Genomic DNA, 22192 nt, shown 5'->3' on the forward strand with positions numbered 1-22192 from the left:
TCCGCCATGGCCCCCCGAGCTGCCTGCTCCGCCATGGCTCCCCGAGCTTCCTGTGCTGCCATGGCTCCCTGGACTGCCTGATCCCTGTGTCCCAGTCCTGCACCAGCCTCCAGGGCGCCCACCCCCCGTGATGTCAGTCCTGTGTTCTCCTCCCCCACGTGCTCCATGACCCCGTTTTCCCCCATGTTTAATTGTTTATTTTTGTTTATTGTTTCCAGGTGTTCTCCAGTTAGTTCTAATTATCCCATGTATCCCAGCCTTTGCGTTCTGTGGTCGTCCGGTATTGTACGTCTAACCCTCCTGCTACGTGTGTGTTCCTGCCTGTTCCATGTTCTTCTTTATTTGAATGAATAAAGACCATTGATGTTAATTTTCCTACGTCTCCGTGCTCCTTCGTCTCCTCCACAGTAGCAGCGACCATGACACCTTGGAAGTTTTCCAAATAAAGTCCTTAGCAGTTAGCAATGCACATTACTAATCAAAATTAGGTTTTGACATATTTATGGTAGGAAATTTACAAAATATCTTCATGGAACATGATCTTTACTTAATAGCCTAATTATTTTTGGCATAAAATAAAAATTTATCATTTTGACCCATACAATGTATTGTTGGCTATTGCTACAAAAATACCCATGCTACTTATGACTGGTTTTGTGGTCCAGGGTCACATATCTCCTTGCTATTTTTCCCAACACACAGTCTTTACTTTTACTGGTACTTTGCGGCAAGCTTTATGCATGCACTTGTCGACTAGTTGATTAGAACAATCTTTAGTCGGTGACAGGCCTAATGAGTTCATTGCTAACTTAATTACAGTATTGGATGCATGACAGTAACATTGTCTTTAGATTGTAACCTTGAGTGGCCAGGTGTTCCAAACTGGATCAGTAACCTATAATATTCTCACAATAAAGTATTTTATATGTTCGGAAATATTTATCCAATGGCTTTGGACTCTAATTCATTCCTGTACTTTTCTCCATCCTCAATGTGCTGCTTAAAGCCTTAAAAAGACAAATGAGGAAAATCTGAAACCATGAGTAATTTTTCCTAACCGTATTATCAGTTTTTACAGAGTGATAATACCCACAATGCAGCAGGATTTAACAAATGGTATCAGAGGGGAAGGAGGCCAGAGCCTCTTTTCTTCTCTTAATTTTTGTGTGGAGGGATTATGTGAATGGAAATGGGATGTAAAGAGGACTTTATAACACAGGGAGGAGAGAACTGTCAGTATAGCTCTTGTGTAACCGATTAGTGGTAGAAATGAATGTAGTCCTTTCATCCAAACCTTTTAAAGCTGGCTCAGGGGACACCAACCCAAGTAAAACTAATTTGATGAATAAAACGTAATGTGGTGTGAAGTGCTTAGGAGAGGCAGGCCGTATTGGGCTGACTTTATCTCCCCACATTACATTCAATTATAAATAAAACGCCACTGAAAACCACCCTAGAGTGATGGAGGAAAAAGGCAAGCTTTAAAGCCACTCTCTTTCTTTTGCTTAATACTTTCTTTCCGTCTCCCTCATCATTTTTTTCTTGTCTCTCTCTCAATCTCATGCTCAAGCTATCTGCACTTCTCTCTTTTAAATGACTGTGCATGCAGTTCTCTACTTATATTCTCCTTTTAACTTCTAAATAGTATTCTTATTGATCTCCAGTCTATCTTTTCCACTTCATTTTTTTGTCTCATTGACTTTAATCACTTCAATGATGAGCTCTTCATCTTGTTATGGTTAGTCACCTCAGATGACACCTCAGATGTTTTTGTTCATAACCTCACTTACAGTATGTGGGACAGCAAAACACAGGATAGTAGAATACTACAGTAGAATTGCCTCAAAAGGCAAACCTCAGTTATTACTTAACACCACTGTGCAGCATCAGTCCGATGAATTATTGAGTGAATGGAACGTCTTAGGGCTCTGTGCTAAATATGAAGTATTATCTTCATGTCAGCATGTATAAATTGCGATGGCCCAGTGTTATAGTTGCAGGCATTTGTGCATTCAAAGGAAACTTGGTGTGCAAATTTTAATCTATGTCTGGATCAATGCAATGCATCAGTCAAATATTATTAAAATATCCCAGACAGGGTGAATAGGACACCAACAAAAAATGCATGGGTCTTGTATTATCTTGAAGGCATCTACATTTTCAGCTACCACTTGAAGTACAGTACTGGAATATATTGGCACCATATCATTACTAATATAAGTGTTTTTTATTCATGTATCAGTTTAGGGTTAAGATTAGATACACTACCATTCAAAAGTTTGGAGTCGGTATGATTTTTTTTTATGGCAATGACAAATTACTCTTTTGCTCAGCATGTAATACTGTGAAATATTATTGAAATTTTAAACTGTTTTGATATACTTTCAAATGTATTTTTTTTTTCATTTGATGGCAAAGCTGAAATTCAGTGTTACATCATTCCTAATAAATCACTAATATAGAATCTTCAAAAGAACAGCGTTTAATTGACAGAGAATGTTTTATAACATTGTAAAAAGTCTTTACTTGTCACTATTGATTGAACTTTGCAAATATTTCAATATTATATAATATACTGTTTATATTATTTGTCCATATATATATATATATATATATATATATATGGACAAATAATATTGACAGTATAATATAAAATATTGAAATGTTTGCAATATATATTATGTCCACCTGTTTTTACATTAACTTTACATTTACATTATATTTACTGTCATCTAGTCTAGTAGCTCTGTCATCTACTGCATAATTTTTAGCAGATGTCAGTATGAATATCAATTTTTTAGATTGTACATTAAAATGTTGTGATGCCTAAATTAAATTGTAGCATTTAAAACTATTGATTTTATTGTTTTTTTATTTTTACTTTTGTTTTCAAAGTAGTATAAAATGTAATGAATAATGTTAAAATAATTCCCAGCATATCAGCATCAGCCAGAATTTTAATATTGTGCATTCCTAGTACTTTCAGCTCTGTCCAAAACATTTTGTCATATTTAAAACCTTTCCACAGATTTCCACAGAATTGTCCAACAGTCAGTGCAGGACAAAAAGTGTGCTGATTATGTGTGGACTTTTGCCATGAGTCATTACAGTGATTAATGGTTGGACTACTGGCTTTACTAAGGACAAGAGTGACCTGTAACTCTTTCTACAAATTCTGTTTTTGATTCTGAAACGTTAACTGTACACCTCCTAAGAAAGAGCATTGGATTGGTATTCAAACTGTCAAACAGGGAAATGTTTTCACACGAAGATGAAATGTATTTACTGTACAGCCAAACAATGCAGTGGTTACACCATGGCCAAGTTTTATCATGGTTTGCTCCAGATGTCTGTATGGCTATTGATAAATTCTCTTAACTGCAGGGAGAATGGTTTATGGTGGTTTTGAATGAGTCTTAGCCCCAATGTGGTGCAAAGGGAGTTCATTCAGTGTGGCTGGATGAAGGAGTGTGCAATGTTTTCAAAAAGTGCTTTTCGACCCAGACTGTCTAGACAAGGTAATTAATTACCCATCTACCCTGCACATCACTCATGTGTTCTCCACAGCTCGTGCTGACGAGGTTTTTTTTAAAAATTTTTTTTACACATTTTTACGGAATGTTTCTATAAAACTATATTTAGCAAGTCAAGTGTAAAAAACATGTTTATGAAACATCACAATGTGTCAGACTTGGAGGCAATGTTTTCAGCTATCTGTCAAAAACAAACATATAGAGAATGAAATTTGCAATTAAGCGCAGAAGATTGTCATTACAAAACTTGGATAAGCAATAACATACATTGACACAGAGAAGACAGAGGATAGCATATTTTAAAATGTAATTTATTACTATAATATCAAAGTGGAATTTTCAGCAGCCATTGCTCAAGCATTCTAATATGCTGATTTGTTGCTCAAGAAACATTTCTTCACATATTTTTGAAACGTGATAATTTTTTAAAACAAGATTCTTTGATGAACAGACAGTTTAAAAGAACAGCATTAAGAAATTGTTTAATAAATTGTTTAATTGTGTAATAAATAATGTCTTAACTGCCACTTTTGATGAATTTAGTCCTTGCTGAATAAAAGTATTTTAAAAAGCATATGTACATATACATTATACATATACATAATATTTATACAACTTCATACTTAAAATAAATGCTTAATTTTTTTTTTTTTTTTGCTCAATAGCTAAACAAATCCACCACATATTGAACACTTGATAATGAATCATTCAGGTTTGCAGTCCAGTCAGCAGAGGGGGCAATTTCACATATTTAGAGCAGCATCCACATACAGTACAGTACATATCCTCCCAAAACGGCGCTGTATCCAATACCACCTTATAAATATTACCTCTTTAAGAACCAGGCTACCAATATAACTTCTGAATCACTATAAGCTTATTAGTTTAGCAGATTTTCTAGACCTTGCAATCTATCTGAGCTGTTTCCATTAAGTGCTCTGGGTGGGGTATAAACTGCACAAACGAAAGAACTGTATTGCAGAATTCATTGTGATTGACTTCCTGGGGTGGATTAACTAAAGTTTACATAGGGATTTGTTAACCATTTCTTAACTACGTGTCAACATGCTAGTGCTTGTCAGGTCATTCACTGTATTGACTGCGTCCACTGCGCTCATATAGATTAATATGTCAGCATTGTTTGGACCTGAGAGTCATTGTCAGGAAGCATAATGCTAAATCTCTAAATCTTGTGTGTTTTATATGGAGAGCGCTGATTTATTCCTGATTGCGGTAAAATATTGCCTACAGTGCTAAGAAAAAGTATGTGAAACCTTTGGAATTGGTTGGTTATATACATTAAATAGGCCATAAAATGCCATCTTCATCAGTATACAAGTTTTCTATACAAGTGAAGAGTTCAGATGCAAAAGCCTCTAAGTGCCGTCTGAAATTTTCTTCTAAAATGAGCATTTTTATCAGGCTCCTAAATTTTTGTCAAGTAGTTTCACTTTAATTGCATAGAAAAGGACCTATACATTGCCATTAGAGTAAAATTACTGAACATAAACATAGTAACCTGATAAAAATGCTCATTTTAGATGAAAATTTCAGACGGCACTCTTCAAGTATTCACAATGTGCTTAAGCTAACAACACAAATACAATAATAATCTTATATGTCTTTATTGAACACATCCCATTAAACATTCACTTTGTTGTGGAAAAAGTAAGTGAAGTGACTTTTTGTGATGAATTTCACAAGTTATTCAGGAGTCCCTTGTATGTTCTGAGCAGTTAAACTTCTCACTGTTCTTTAGAAAACTCCTTCAGTTCCTGCATATTTTTTCCCAACATTTTCTGCATATCTGACCCCAGCAATTCTTTGTTTTTGAGATCCATCTTTTAAAATATTAACCGTTACTCAAGAAGAAAACACAACGCAATAAGAGCCAGGAGGTGTTTGAACTTTTTGAACAGGATAATAAGGGTAAGTTCAGTTGTACTTATTTTGTCTTCTCTGAAACATGTCAGTATCTTCTAAAGGGCAGTACTAAATGGCAATTACGATATTTAAACAAAATAAGAAAAAATACACATCATTGTCCTGTTAAAAAAAAAAAGTGCAAAAAGTGAATTTGATGAAAATTCGATGACATTACCAATTCCGATAAATTAATATACTTTTTCTTCCCACTGTATATTACACAGAAGCATTATGATGTATCATTTCTTGGCACTTGCTTTTCTGGATTTCATGAAGGAAATTAGTCACTGGATGGAATAAGGCCCCACCTTGTATGTCTTTCTCTCACCTTCCTCTCTCACTTGCTCTGAAATTCGTGCTTGAATTCTCTGCCTCTGTCTTTTGATCATGCAATTCTCTTGTCAAGTAAAAGAGTGACTTATGGATGTATGCAGTGAGTGTTGTAAAATCTGGCCGTGCTGCTCAATCGTAGGATCTATTGAGCAATCTGAGGATTTGTTTGTTGGCTCTGGCACTCCGCGAGCCACTTGCCCTGACAGCTGTAGCAGACCTCTGATATTCATCTAGTATGTTGACTTACCAGTCCTCAGTCATACAAAGTGCAGTCGACCGCTACAGGAATTTCAAGACACTGCACCAAAGCTTAACTAAGAATACATTGGAGTGTGTGTGTTTCTTGTTGCGTTTATTTTTGAGTCAACCTACAATTGCAGTGACATTTCAGTCTGGAAATTGTTCAAAAAATGAAACTTATCAATCCTACTTTAAACCTTCCATGATAACTGTAAATGAATTAATTTGATCTTCTTTCTCGAGTCATTTGATGTTACACTAAATGATTGTAGAAATCGGGGGGCAGACGTGGCCTAATGGTTAGAGGTCCTTTCCTTTCCCTTTCCTTTTCCTTCCTTTTCTTTTCTTTTAAAAAAAACAACAATTTACTACGTGTTTGTTAGTGATGCTACTCCTAATTAAAGCTAATGGCAAGCAGTAACAATATGTAATGCATTCAGTCAGTGGCACTGACATGACATTTAGTCTGAGGAATGTGAAGTGTTTTTCCATAAAGGTTATTTTGGTTTTTCTGTATTTCAGTACACTAGATTCTAGTAAATGACGAAATGGCATTAGAAAATTTCTCCAGTGATCCAAACGAGTACCTGGTAAGCCATTCATATAATGGCCCTCATGTCACTGAATCACTTTCAGATATTTACGTCAGCCAGTCACCATTTGCAGATACCACAGAAATCATAAAGTGGTGGTGTAAAATGAATCACAGCTGTTGCGTAAGTGTCCAAGTTCTCTCGAAAAACAGCTGTTTATTGATAACAGACTACAAAACACTTTTAAGCAAACATGTCATGCAAACGTAATGAAAATAACATGACATTCTTTTTTTTTTTTTACACAAAAGCAGTTTACTCTGACACTACTGACATTAAAATTAGGGTTACCATACATCCTCTTCTTGTCCTGGCTGGGATTTCTAAATGTCTTAAATTGTCTAGGTTGTAAGTGTTTGGCTTCAAGTGGTGTTACGCAGACCAGTCTGTGTTTGACATAAAAGTAGCATGAGAGCTATAGAGAGCAGACTCTCTGCATGCTGTCAAATCGCTCTCATGGTACTTTGTTGTCACACATTGATCAATCTGCACAGCCGCTTCAAGCCAAACACACCTTTAGGCAATTTAGAAATCTGGCCAGGACATGTCCAGGAAAAAAGGATATATGGTCACCCTAATTAAAATACACTACATTCTAGTATTAAATGAGGAAATGGCCTTAGAAAATTTCTCCAGTGATCCAAACGAGTACCTGGTAAGCCAATGATATAATGACCCTGATGTCACCGAATCATTTTCAGATATTTACGTCAGCCAGTGACCATTTGCAGATACCATAGAAATCAATGATTAGTGGTGTAAAATGAATCACAACCAGTGTTGGGGGTAACGCATTACAAGTAACGCGAGTTACGTAATCAGATTCTTTTTTTTCAAGTAACTAGTAAAGTAACGCATTACTTTTTTAATTTACAAGAAAATATCTGAGTTACTTTTTCAAAAAAAGTAATGCCAGTTACTTTGTTTTCCCATTTATTGACTGACAAGTCCTGCTGTTGCACAAGTGTTTAAGATCACTTAATATACACCTGTTTCTTTGGTAACAGACTTCAAAACACTTCAAAACAAACATGTCAAAGATGAAGAAAATGTCATGCAAGTGTCATGGCGGATGCCCAAATCTACTATAATTTAAAAATAATACTGTTTTGTGTCACAGAATGTAGTATTAAGAGTTTTTAGGCGATAATGTGCTTGTTTAGACTTCAAATATGTGGTTTGTTAATAAAAATAACGTCTATTTGAAAATGTTATTTGACGTTTTTGGAGATGTGAGCTCCAGGACGTCAGCGGCCATTCTGCGCTCATGAAGCCACCCGAGAGCGCCTCACCTCAGCCAGATCTTGTGAAATTTACCGCTGGCTCTGATGTCTCTATAGTGGTTAAACATGAGATATAATTCATTTTGGGTAAATCTCATGGGTAGTCTTTGGTCTCATTAATCTATTATTTGTTCCAGAGCAAATAGTTTTTGCTGAGGGCAAAATCTCATCACATTATATTTTATATAACTTCAGTGCTGTATATCAGAGCACTGCCTTTGTGCTTTTGACTGAATTGCCTAGCAGCGTTTATGATGACTGTTGTTGTTGTTTATTAAATTATTATCAATAAATAATATTTTATATAAATAATAGTAGCATTTAGTATTAGGAAACTGTGTGTTCGTGATGGTAATTTTAGTTGTTCCTGTTGTTTAGTTGTTGTTTCATTGTTCCTCCATTAGTTGGCGACAAGAGACTTTTTTACGAGTCAGCGGTAAAGACTTTTATATTGAAAGAGACTAAAACGGAAGTTATCGCTTTCCTCAGCGGACATTCAAACTAATGTTTTATTGTGAATATGAGACTGAACTGAAGAATGAATGCTGTATCAGATGCAGGTAATCACACTCACTCAGTCAATCTCTCTTGCGTAATACTCTACTCTACATAATACACAGCTTTTAATACAGTAAAACAATCAACTTTTAATGAAGCAACTCAATGTTCCTTCGTTACTAGTTCTAAAGTGATGTTTTGGAATTAGTAACGGAGGCTTGGGCTCAGCTGTTAAACTGTCAAACTTAGATTTGTATTTGACGTAGGTCGTCGGCGTTGAGTGATTAGTGACGAATGCGGAGAGATGACAAAACAAAACGCCGGTCACGAATTAGAAGTACAAACCGAGGATTTGTAAAGAAAAATGTCGGAGGATTTCTATATAAACCAAGAGGAGACTGGTTTTCCTTTGCTAAAGTAAGGAAACTTTGCTTCCTTTGCTCCTGTAAACAAACTAGGGATGGAACGATTACCGGTTTCACGATAAATCACGATAAAATGCCCTGACGGTTAGTATTATCGTTTAAAATTTAATTATCATCAAAACCATATTTGATTATCGTGATTTTGAAAACTCGCGGTAAATCCTGTCCAGCCAGCATCAGTCTGACGCAGAAGCAGCATGCAGTGTATGTTAATGTTAATTTAATGTTTATGCTAAAAAAAGATATGAAATTGATATGAAATTTTCATACCGTTGTATATAAATTTATTCATATGAATACATTTTCATATGCTCGCGAGGCTAGCATATCTCAGAGGCGCGCACGCTGCGCATACGTCCTGAGTCATCCACCGGAACGCCTTCCGCGTATGAAAGATAACGGAAGTAAGAGAAAAGTGTTTATTACGTTTGAAATATTTATATTTTTCTTACAAAAACACACGGTTTCGGTACAGGAGGCCTTTATTCAACAATTTTTTATTACTTTCTTTGAATAGGAATATTGTCTGCACTATGAAGCAATAACAATTTCATGATTAAAGTGACTTAAAAAAAATTAAATAATATTATAAAATGCATTTATAATTTTTATATCATTAAATATTATATATAAGATATGTACACGTGTGTGTGTGTGTGTGTGTGTGTGTACACGTGTGTGTACACTATCCCACTATTGTTTTTTGTAGTTGTAAAATTGAGTGACAGCTTGTGCCACCATTTTTGTATTTCAAAAATGTTCTTTAAAATACTGTACATAAACATTATTCCAATTTTATGGCCAGCAGGAAGTGTTAGTGTGACTTTATTTTTAGGAATGCACTCCTGTGTGTAACGCGTCTCAGAAAAGCTTGTGTGTCATGCATGACAGATCTTAGCATTCATTTTTCACCTTCTCTTTTTCACCTTTTCTTTTCATCCCTCCCTTTCCCTCCCCTTCTCAATCTTTCTCAATCATGTAGAGTGATGGAATGAAATAGTCTGTGTATGTGTGTGTGTAAGAGAGAGAGAGACTCGTGGCAATGATCAGTGAAAGCTCAAGCCTGTACCATAAACAGTGAATGTCCCAGCCCTCTCTGCCTGTCTCAGCTGGCCCTCGCATACTGATAGCTTACCTCTGGAATCAACTCTCACACACACACACACACATACACACACACACAGAGTTAAACACATAATTGCTTTCTCACAAACAATGTATGCATGTGTACTTGCTCATGTGCACACAAAGCACATTTTACGCTTTTAAGCATTCATACAAAAACCTTATATACTCAATGAACAGTCAAATTTTCAGCCTTTTCTCTGAGTCAGGCTTTGTGCCGCCCCATAATCACCTTTCCTCTCTTTTTCTCTCAACACAACAGTTTATTCAGCAGGGTGTAGCCAGCGAGACCTCAGCAGCCATTGTCAAGGTCTGAGAGTGTTAGTGTAAACATAGGCAGCACCGGGAGAGTTGGAGACACAGCCTTGCCCTGTAGTTATGTTTTTTCTTTTTTTCTATCTAACGAGTCCCTCTTTCTCTGTAGCTTTAAGGTATGTGTGTTTGGCAGGAACTGGTCCTGCTTAAGGTGTGTTCTAGAGTTTGTTGGTTTTGCCAAGTACGACACACCTGGAAATGCAACATGCTCATTTTTAAGCAATTGTGCACATGGTCAAATCTATTGTCTTGTGTTGAAGATGGGGTTATGTATTCATAAAAGACTTTATGCATGTATAAAGATTCCAAGCACTGACATCTCTGTGTACACTGAAAACATATGTACATATGTATATATATATATACAGTATATATACTGTACTATATAAAATAACCTAAATGAAACAAAATTACCCCCCCCCCAAAAAAAAAAAAAAACTTACTATACATTTTATTTTATTTACTCAATATTTTAGTCATTATTTATCCACTCTTATTTCATTACACACCTGTAAGCTTTTACATTTTATTTCTGCAGTAGGATATTGTTGATAGTTTTTATGATTATGTTGTAGTCCATACTTGCATTCTAATTCCTTATAATTGGTTTATGTGAAGAACAGATAGACTGGCTTCTGTCAGACTGGCTTGGTTTCATGACTAAACATGAAGTGCCAGTTTGAAGGAAAATTGGAATGTTACAGGAGTAGTAAAATAAATAACTAAATAAATTGGGTTATTATTTGCTTGCCCTCATTCCAAACCTGTATGCTGTCATCCATGGAACACCAAATAAGAATAAAAATATTAACAACTTGACGTACAATTAACTATTTATGTTAAATGCAACTTTTAAACATTAAAAAGTTAAATGCATGCAAGTTATTCTAATTTGTCCTTCCTTAAAGGGGTCATATGATGCGATTTCAATTTTTCCTTTCTCTTTGGAGTGTTACAAGCTCTTGGTGCATAAAGAAGATCTGTAAAGTTGCAAAGACTAAAGTCTCAAAACCAAAGAGATATTCTTTATAAAAGTTAAGAGTTAACCACACCCTCCTAAAACGGCTCGTTCCAACACGCCCCCAAAATCGACGCGTTTCAAAAAGGCGGGGCATAGAGGAGAAACAATAATGTACAGTATGTGGAAAATAATGTGTTTTTTGAACTTTAAACCGCATAAACACATTTCATTACACCAAATACACAAAATAATGTTATTTTTAGCAGCATCATATGACCCCTTTAATGTATATGCAACATATGCTTATATTATCATATAATATCTTGAAATCGTATGATTATGACTATAGTTAAAAAGTGGTAACTTGCAACTGTTACCTTAAAGAGCAATTTCTACCTGTTTTAACCAGTGTTGGGGGTAACATATTACAAGTAACATGAGTTACGTAATCAGATTACTTTAAGTAACTAGTAAAGTAACACTAATTTTACTTTTTACTCATTACTTTTTAATTTAGAAGGAAATATCTGAGTTACTTTTTCAAATAAGTAACGCTAGTTACTTTGTTTCCCATGTCTTGACTGACACCTCTCGTGTTGCCATGTTGAGAGAAATCGGAAGTAAGTGCAGAGGCATTGTGCGGACTGAGTGAACATGATGCTTACTGTAGTTCTAGACTAAATATGAACATGTATTTATTTACTCCTCTCACCTGCACAAAAACAGATTCAATATTCCTCAAAATGAAGAAAAACAGTCAAATGCAAACTCAGAATATTATACAAACCTGCAATAATTAAATATGTTAAATGAGACAAACATAATTTATGTATTTAATCCCATTTTATTAACCAATGTCTTTGCTACTGACCTTCAATCATCCAGTTAAACCATTCTAAGCAAAAATGACACATTTGTGTTTTATTTTTGTTATTGCATCATATTCTTCAAGCAATATGTTTGAGCTGCACCCTCTACTGTCCAGACATGTATTTACATTTCCTTCAGCCTGAGCAGGGCCGGCGCTAGCTATAGGCAGAGCAGGCGATTGCCTAGGGCCTCTGGCTTTAAGGAGGGGTCTCCAAAACCGTAACATCCCCTATACGCCAGTCCATGGACAGCAAAATACTAGCCTCATTGTTCATTGGATGTTGTTGAATTGCCACTCACCTGCAATTAAACCAGTTAATGTTGCTGTTTCAAAGCGAGTCCCGCCTTCTGAATGTTTGCCATAACGAACGCATCCTTCAGGTGCTGAAGCAAAAAGCTAAATAGGCACGCAAAGAACAGCTCCTAATGCAGGTGTGTGAGTTGTCGTCATCTATTTTGGAGTGATTGCAGTGTATTCTAAAGCCCCGTTCACACCAAGAGCGATAACTATAAAAATAACTATAAAGATAACGATATTAGCGTCCACACCAGCGAACGATATCGTCTGTTTATTCTAAGCGCACATGCGTCTGCCGCTTTAAATTCTTGAGCTCGTTACAGCAGGATGGATTCTATTTGGCTGTCAGTGTTTTATCGTTCATCAGCTGGAAAAAAATCGTTTTACTGTGAGCTATGACTCACAGAAATAGATATTTTAAAGTATGGCAAAAAATAACACCATTATTTAAAGTTTCACTATATTATAGTTCTTTCTGTATTTCTGATCAAATAAATGCAGACTTGATGATCATAAGTGACTTCTTTCGAAAACATTAAAAATGTCCAAACTTTTGACTGTTACTAAGTAAAAATATACAAATTTAAAATGAAATGTTGTATAAATAAAAAGGTTAGGAATCACGTTTGTTTCAAGTGCTTTTTATTGGGGGTGGGGGGCCTCCAACATGAATTTTGCCTAGGGCCTCCTAATGTCTAGAACCGGCCCTGAGCCTGAGGTGTATTCTTTTCACTTTTGTTGTGAAAGGGCTTTTACATTTGCCCAGATTTAAAAAGTAACTCGAAAGTAACGTAATACATTACTTTCCATAAAAAGTAACTAAGTAATGTAATTAGTTACTTTTTTAGGGAGTAATGCAATATTATAATGCATTACTTTTAAAAGTAACTTTCTCCAACACTGGTTTTAACCCATAAAAAAAATGTTTCGTTTGTATAAATTCCTTTATTTAGGTTGATTGAGAAATATTAAATAATATTTGGTCCTTTAATTAAAGCAGTTAATGTAGATGTTACCATTTTAGGTTACCATTCTATGCAAGCACTGTGTCATAACTTTGAAATATATAGAAATGGTAAATAAGTGGAGAGTGTTGGGAAAAGGTGAAGTGGAGAGTAAATGGGCAGAAAAGGAATCAGTTGTTTCAACCCTCAGGCTGAATGTATCCATCTATCAGCTCAGAAAAACAAAAAAAGGACAGTTAACCTCCTGCGGCTAAACACTGAATGCTTTGTAGTGATTACAGTAGATGCTTGACTTTACCTGGAGCCCAGTCTGTCTGTATGAGAGTGAAGGAGGCCCACTAGGTCACTGGTTACGTATGATTAACTGCCATGGTGTTGTGCTGAAAGGCACATCAGTGAGACACACGAGAAGTGTTTTTCTGATGCCACTCAAATGTCAATAACAAAATGTAACTTCTTTCACTTCCATTTTCTACACTCTTAAAAATAAAGGTTCTTTACTGACATGGACTAAACTATATTAAGAACTATTGACTGAAAGGTTGTTTGGGGAACCAAAAATGGTTCTTAGATGGCATCGCTGCAAAAAAACCTTTTGAAACCTTTATTTTTAAGAGTGTATCAAAGAAGTAACGTTGAATTTACACCAAGCTCATTCCATTAAAAGTTCTCTCTACATTTCTCAGATATCCCAGCTCTCTCTAGTAAATAATCATTCTGAAAACAAATAAAAATGTCAAATGTTTTTTATACTTCCTCATTCTGTATATTGAAAAACAGGCACGATGTAACAGGTTTCTGGTGAAAATGCAAAAACGCAGTGTGATGCAGCACAATAACAGCCAATCAGAACATGTTCAATGTTTAATATACATTTATGAGGAGCGTGATTTCAACCCAATGAAATTTCACTGTGGGCGAGGCTGCCTGGAGCAACAACACCAAAATAGAAACCAAGCGGTCAATAAGCACGACTAAAACTCAAATTTACTTTGAAGATGTTTTATTGCTTTTCAATTTATTTTGTTGCACCAATACATGATGCAGTACTTAAAATTGGTATTAAATGAAGATTGGTGATAAGTCTCTTGGTACAAATGTATGGACAGTTGTAAAAATCACAGCCTTTCATACCATGACTGATGGAGAAACGGTACATAGTCAATTGTGAAAGATGCTTGTAAAATATGGAATGGTGCCAACACATTTCAAAGAGCGAGTGTTTGGAGGTTTTTAAGCCCTGTGTTTGCTGCCAGACGCTCTCTTGTCTTCTGAGGTTTCATCAGCCTGGAAAATAAAGACATCCCCTCTAGGCTTTTCATTAAAATCTATTTACTTAAAATGGCAAAAGAGAAAGGCAGGGGGAATGAAAGAAAATCTGATGAGCGGAGGGAATTGCCTCTAAGCTTAGCAAACATTACATTGGCTTGTGCATAAAGGAGGCGTCCTGAAGAAAAATGGTGGCAGTTTTGGCATGGAGCGAAGCTGGGGGGTCTGCAGGGTCAATTGAAAGCATGAAATTATGAATCACTGAGCAGATAATGCACTTGTTAGTAAGAGTTTGCATATGTAGAAACAAAAGATGTGTGTTACTTCCTGATTTTTATACAGCTGAGTGATTTTTGTGCATGCTTTAGCAGACTCATGCAACTAATTGCATTGAAATGCATTTTTTTGATATATAGATTTTCTTTTTTTTTCATTTCTGCATTTCCTAGTCTTTTTTCTAGAAATGAAATTAGATTTTGAGTTCTCTAGTCGAGTCCCCTGTAGAGATGAATGTATATTTCTCTAGAAATTATATAATTTCCTGCATACAAGCATTATGTTATGTGTGTGTGTTTTTCAGGAGAGAAGGTGAGGGTGTGCGGGTGTTTTGGGACAAACTCAGAGATCCGTCTTTCACTTCCCGTTGGAATCCTTTTTCTGTTGACTATCCGTTCACTACATTCACCTATCACCCTGTCAAGAGTGCCAATGAGGAGCTGGGCCACCTGTGTGATGTGAGTATTACTATGCAACACACAGAACACTTTTATCACAGTCAGGTCACATGCCATACCTTTGACATATTTCTATAAGATGTCTTTTTTTAGTCAAATTATCAGACTTCATAACGACAAAACCCGACCATCATATGAGCTCACTTAGGCATTTTCAAATGCTGTTACTCACAAGTATTACAGAGGCGCTGCCAGAGGACTTGTAGAGGTGGAGTAAGAATCCACAGTTTCTTGGAAGTCGACTTTGGAAGAAATGACGTGTTCAGTTAACATGCATGTTGCCATATTTATTTCACTACATGATAAAGATTTCAAAGAATGACTACATGAGGCTGAAGCAAGGTTACTTAAGGCAGCGTTTCTTCAACTGGGTTCATTTTAAAGCCACAAAGTCAGGAGAAATTTCCTGAATAAGTCTTACTAAAAATCATGGCACAAAAACTACTGAATTAAGTTACTGATTGAAAGGCTTACTAGTTTTTAAAAAAGTGGCTTAGTGATGCACTGCCAGTGGAAGGTTAAACAAGTTCAAATTCAAGTTTATGGTTTATCTGTGTGCATACATGCCATTAAGTTATTTCTTGCCTATAAAAACACTCATGTTTCAGGTTTAAGAGGCCAAGCTCTGAAAGCTGTTCATTTAGATGTCAATATGGCAATGATTATAGTTTACTGTATTGAAAACTACCATTGAAAAAAACACATTTTTTAACCATCTGCTTACCGAGGACATTTTTCTTTTATGTGTGCAGGTATTTTTGTGTGATTTTGTTATCTCATCTCTGTATGTATATAAAAGCAACTTTCATGAATCGCGATTAATCCCACATAATATTAACAATTTTAAATATACTTTTATATTGAAATAACTTCACAGTCAATCATTAAATTAATGTAGTAACAACATAAAGACAGTATATTTTTAATATTTGTTTAATGGCATCTTTTTTATGACTGAAGGCGAGTATCACTGATATCAATACTACTGGACCCGTATTCACAAAACATTTTATCTTACCACAAAGAGTTCTCCTAAATAGCAGTAAAAGTTTTTAGCTAAGAGTTTTCTATTAAAGGGGTCCTATTATGCTCTTTTACAAAGTCTTGATTTTGTTTTGGGGGTGTACTAGAACATGCTCTCATGCTTGGTGGTTCGAAAAACGCATTATTTTTCACATAATTTACATTATTAAAATACCTTTCTCCCCTTCCTGGCACAAACGGCTCGATTAGTTCCGGCTTTGATGAAGGTCCGCCTTCCGAAAAACAAAATGTGTTGTGATTGGTTAGCTGTCCCAGTGCATTGTGATTGGCGAACAGCTTAGACGGTGTTTCATTACTGCCTCGCCTCTTGCTCCGTCTTTCAACAAAAGCTTTTTGGCGAATCCGGCAGGCACTGTACTCCCTCATATTGTGGAAGCTGTCCTCAGTAAAATGCACAGCACACAATAGCAAATTGGGGTTATAATGCTCAGGAACAGAGTTAAAAAATAAATTGCAACCACTGTTTCCTGACATCATAATAGAGAGAAGTCTTAAGCTAAGAGTAAGGGCGGGGTTGACCTCGTTGCTATGGATGATGTTATCATGCTTACTAACTATGCACACAGTGATTGGCTGATAGTCTCTGTCAGAGATTTATTCATGGAAATAGTGTAGAGCACGATATGTTGCCGTATTCAAATAAAGGTTTCAAAATAAAAATGTCAATTGCCACATTCAAATAAAGATTTTAAAATGCAGGATAAGGATATCACTAATTAAACAAGTATATGTTCAGCTAATTGTCAGCCTCTTACATGTGTGCTTCTCAAAAACAATTAGTGTATATGCATATTAGCAGCCTTTTAATTAATAGAGTAGAATAATCATGGCTGATAATACATGCAAATGTAAAAAAAAAAAAAAAACTGGATGCAAGAACAGCTGTTACTTCTTGCCCAACTGGTTAATGAAAACAAGGATATAATCAAAGGAAAATTTGGAGTTGGGATAACCTCCAAAACCAAAGGTGATACCTTTGGTCATTATCATCAAGTGTTTCTAAAATGTTTACGTTCAGAGGCAGATTGCCGGCAACATAGTTTGTGGCTTGGTCTTAGTGACTTAGGAGTACTCTTCACTACTCCTAAAGTTTCACAGATTTAGGAGCTAGTTTTAGTGCTAAAACGTTTTGTGAAATACACTTAGAGCAAAAATTTAGGAGTCCTAAATTTAGGATTGACATGCCCATTATTTTTAAAATTTTCTCCTAAATCAGCAAGTTATGATCTACTTTTAGCCTTAAGATGTTCTGTGAATACGGCCCCTGATGTCTCTTTTTTCCTAATATTTAACCATTGACTATATGTAATGTTAACTATACTAACATTACAGTATAATTGAGAGCTATCAATTTTAACATTTATTAGACTTGAAAAAATAACAACTTCTAATTTAAGTGAACTTAAAACAATCTTCACATAAACCCATTATAGTAAATGTCATATTTACCTGTGCCCTTCAGCAAGTAGGAAATATACAGAAACTGAATAAAGTTATCAAACACTACATTCTAAATTAAATATAGATAAATCCTTAGAGCTATGAAAGTTATTGATTTCCTCTTTTTTGTTCTTTGATTAACGCACCTGGGTTATTACATTATTTGGCTGCTATTACATTAAGAGCTGCCGCTGCTGAACGTGACGCGGATCTGACATGCATGCTCGTAGTTTCATTGGCGTTTTAATATGAAATCATACAGGCTACAGAGCACTCCACCGCACAGCTCACACTCACAGGACAGGAAAATTCATTTTTACTGATATAAGGCCTGACAACCATCTCATCTGACCGCAGCTTACTGATGTTCAACTGAAGTTCCCTCGACACGTGTACCTTTTCCGCACTCATTTGACTAGCACCTGGCACTGAGGTGAAGTTGGAGTGCTCGTCTAAAAAGTCTCCTGTTTGATGCAGTTGTAAAGATGTTCTGCGTCTAAATAAACGCAATTCTTGTCAAGAAAAAAAAGAGACCAAAGCAGCTTGTGAGTGGGGTGGCTAACCCTAGCCCCGTGCCTGCATGAACTGCATTAAATAGTTTTAACTCTGTTAAACTGGAAAAATTAATCGCCAGCGTTAACGCGCTAATTTTGACAGCACTAGTATATACTAAAATATACTTTAAAATGTACCATAAAGTGCATGACAAAGCATTACTAAAACAATAAAACAACAACAAAAAAGATTTGACACTATAATAAAGTGCACTTTTTAAAAAAGAAAAACGTACATTATCTGCAAATACAGTTGTTAGGATAGGGCAATATTTGGCCGAGATACAACTATTTGAAATCTGGTATCTGAGGGTGCGAAAAAATCTAAATATTGAGAAAATCGCCTTTAAAATTGTCCAAATTAAGTTCTTAGCAATGTATATTACTAATCAAAAATGAAGTTTTGATATATTTAAGGAAGGAAATTTACAAAATATCTTCATGGAACATGATCTTTACTTAATATCCTAATGATTTTTGGCATAAAAGAAAAATCGATAATTTTGACCCATACAATGTATTGTTGGCTATTGCTACAAATAAACACGTGCTACTTATGACTGGTTTTGTGCTCCAGGGTCACATATTCAATATAATTAAGCACTTCTTTTTCGCAAGGAGCATAAGTGGTCACTGGTTTAGAAAAAAGCATAAACCCTGATTTAAGGCTGTATTATTTAATTGCAATACAATTTAGACAATAGACAAGAAATAAAGTTGGTAACACTTTAGTATAGGGAACAATTCTCACTGTTAGCTAGTTGTTTATTAGCATGCCTATTATTAACATACTGGCTGTTTATTAGTGCTTATAAAGCACATATTGTGCATGACCATATTCTACATCCCTAAACCTACCCAATACCTAAACTTAACAACTACCTTACTAACTATTAATAAGCAGCAAATTAGGAGTTTATTGAGGCAAGAGTCGTAGTTAATGGTTTGTTAATGGTGAGAATTGGACCTTAAAATAAAGTGTAACCATAAAGTTCAAGTAATATTTTGAAGCATCTGTATAGATGAATCACTTTTAAAAACCTGAGCTTCAAATTGTTGATATAAGATTGTTGTGGTCCCTGGCTCACTTAAAGTGGCCACGGGGTCCAGGACAATCTGCTGTCCTTTAAGTATGTATGTAGTTTAAGGTGTGAGCGAGGGGTCTTATGCAGGTGACCACAAAGATCGCATAACCAGTCATTTGGACTTCAGAGGTGTCAAATCCCATAGCCACATTCCCATTCCTTACATTCCACCCCGCCTACTGAGGTGCACAGCAGGTTCAACAAAAATGAAGAATGGTAGATAAAAAAGAGAAAACATAAACATGAATGTTTTGACAAGCAGAAACCGCCAACCTGACAAACATGAGTTGAGTCAAATAAGTTTTCAAAAGATTTTTATTCTGTTTTAGTACTGAACAAATTACTTTTCCATATTTTCCTTCCTTTTTAGATTCAAAACTTCAGGGAGCAGCTGACTTCAGCAGCACAGAAAGCCCACAGCAAGAATCCTGTACCTGGGAAAGCCAACGGGGTTCTTCTGCTGAATCAACCCATCCTAGTTGAAGCATACGTGGGTCTGATGTCTGTTATAGGCAACCAAAACAAGTTGGGCTATTGCTTAGCACGAGGCAATATTGGTTTCTGAGGGCACTTTGAGTCTTCCAGTGATGGTTTACATGAAGTAATTCTCTTATACCAGCTGAGCATGTGTAATTTATACTTATATAAGATAATGAATATTAATATGGCTATTTTAAATCAAGGTGAATGTATCATTTGTATTCTTAAAATACATTCAGTGTCCATCAAACCTTTTAGTTTCATCTAGTTATATTGCCCCAAGATCTTAACAATGTCTATCAGTCATTTCCTTTGGGTTGTGTCATAACATACAAAGTATGTTGTCCCTCCTCCTACGACTTCCTGTGTAGAAATATCTTGTTTTTAGTTTTCTGTTTTAGTTATTTCTCTGCAGAAACTGATTCTTCACAATGTAATTTGTAAAGTGCCTTTCCTTTCTTTCTGTATTTATGCTGATATTCTACCTCATCACAAGGCTTCTTACAAGGCAATTGATGCATGAAGGTACACAAGTCATATTTTTTTGATGGTTTAGAGTTTATTATTATAGTAGAACACAGTGCTGGCTTTTCCCTCATCTTGTAATTACTACATTCACTCAGTCGTCTTGATTTGTTTCTACAGCAGAATGTCAAACATACTGTGATGTCCTGTGAAATAAATGGTAATACAGAAACTTGGTTCATTAGTGCTGAATATAATATATTTACATTAACTACAATTACGAATAATTCAATAAATTGTGTGCTTCATTTATCTGAATAGTCTGCACGATTTTGATTTATAGGGCATTTCTAAAGTTTAGGACAATTGGCCAGTGTAACCATATCTTGTTGAAAATATTGTTATATATGTTTTATACTTGTACATATTAAAAAATAAAACAAATGTACTGTATTTGTGTAAATTATACATTTAAGGTAATTTAAATTATCCCCTTAAAAAACTGGCCCCATGCAGTTAACATAGTGTAGAACAGTCATTGATTGTGGCTGCTTTTCATTTGTTATTAAATTGACGAAAAAAATACTAATTGTGCAGCTTCTAACCTTGGTATATGAGCATTTCATTCATTTTGTATTATCACATTTCATAGAAAATTCACACTTGTGGTAAATTAAAACAAAGATTATAGTAAAGACAGATTTTTTTGTTTATAAGTAGCTTTATAAAAACACTTAATTGGTATTCAATCACTATTTTATATATAAATTGCAATTTATATATAATTCATATTATTTACTATTTATTAAATAATAAACGCATGCAAAAAATAAAAATTTAAAATGCTGTACAATGTGCAGTTAGTCAAACAAAAATTACTGTCTTGCATAGTGAACACTGGGTTGTGCAAGAGAATATGCAAAACAGCTTTTGAATAAATGGAACAATTTGTACATACAGTAAATGAATATATATTAGGGCTGCACGATTAATCGCATGCGATATTTAACGCGCATTTTGTCAGAAAGCCGGTTCTGTAATCAGCGGTAAATCTCCATCACGTGCGAGCTTTCACATTGAGCAGCATTAACTACACAGAGCCGTTGGCAGATCCCTTGCGTGCAATCAGAGCAGTGAGTCTGCAACCCACAGACATCACCAGACTCTTGGTCTTATCCTTTGAAATGCATTTCCCAGCCTTTAATGGAGCCAATTCCAACTGTTGCTTGTTTTGGGGAGTTTCTGCCTTTAGTCTCCTCTTCAGCTGCATGGTGAAATTCATGTTCAATCAGATATAAATCTGGAGATTGACTTGGGCAATCTAAGACTTTACATTTTTTTGCCCTGATAAACTCCTTGACTGAACTGGCAGGGTGTTTTGGATCATTGTCCTGATGCAATAATATGTAGCGCTTTCTGATGAGTCTGGTGGCATTTTCTTGAATATTGGTATCCGAGATGGTTTTGTACCCTTCCAAATTCATTCTGCTACTGTCATCATACATTAAGTCATCATCAAAATTGAGAGGGCCTGTTCCAGAGACAGACATGCATGCCCATGCCATGACACCACCTCCACAATGCTTTACAGCTGAGGCTTGTATGCTTAGGATCATTTGCAGTTCCCTTTTTTCTCTACACTTTTGCTTTCCCATCACTTAGATAAAGGTTAATCTTTGTCTCATCTGTCCATAAAACTCTGTTCCAAAAAACTATTGGCTTTTGCAAACTCTAACCTTGCTTTTCTATTTTTGGC

At 35.5% G+C, this 22192-nt stretch overlaps 1 protein-coding gene across 2 annotated transcripts in view; it reads left to right on the forward strand.

The window, feature by feature from the left end:
* The window catches only part of LOC107751286 (tumor protein p63-regulated gene 1-like protein), a 35768-nt gene extending 14952 nt beyond the window's left edge, over positions 1–20816 (forward strand). For both annotated transcript variants that reach the window (XM_016566959.1, XM_016566960.1), the window contains exons 5-6: positions 15215–15368; positions 19862–20816. In XM_016566959.1, the coding sequence (XP_016422445.1) occupies positions 15215–15368; positions 19862–20056 (349 nt within the window). In that variant the 3' untranslated portion in view covers positions 20057–20816. The remainder of the gene's footprint in view (positions 1–15214; positions 15369–19861) is intronic.
* The last annotated feature ends 1376 nt before the right edge of the window (positions 20817–22192 follow it).

This window comes from Sinocyclocheilus rhinocerous, unplaced genomic scaffold, assembly GCF_001515625.1.
Source record: "Sinocyclocheilus rhinocerous isolate Xijiao unplaced genomic scaffold, SAMN03320098_v1.1 scaffold2035, whole genome shotgun sequence".
NCBI classification, from domain to species: Eukaryota; Metazoa; Chordata; class Actinopteri; order Cypriniformes; family Cyprinidae; genus Sinocyclocheilus; species Sinocyclocheilus rhinocerous.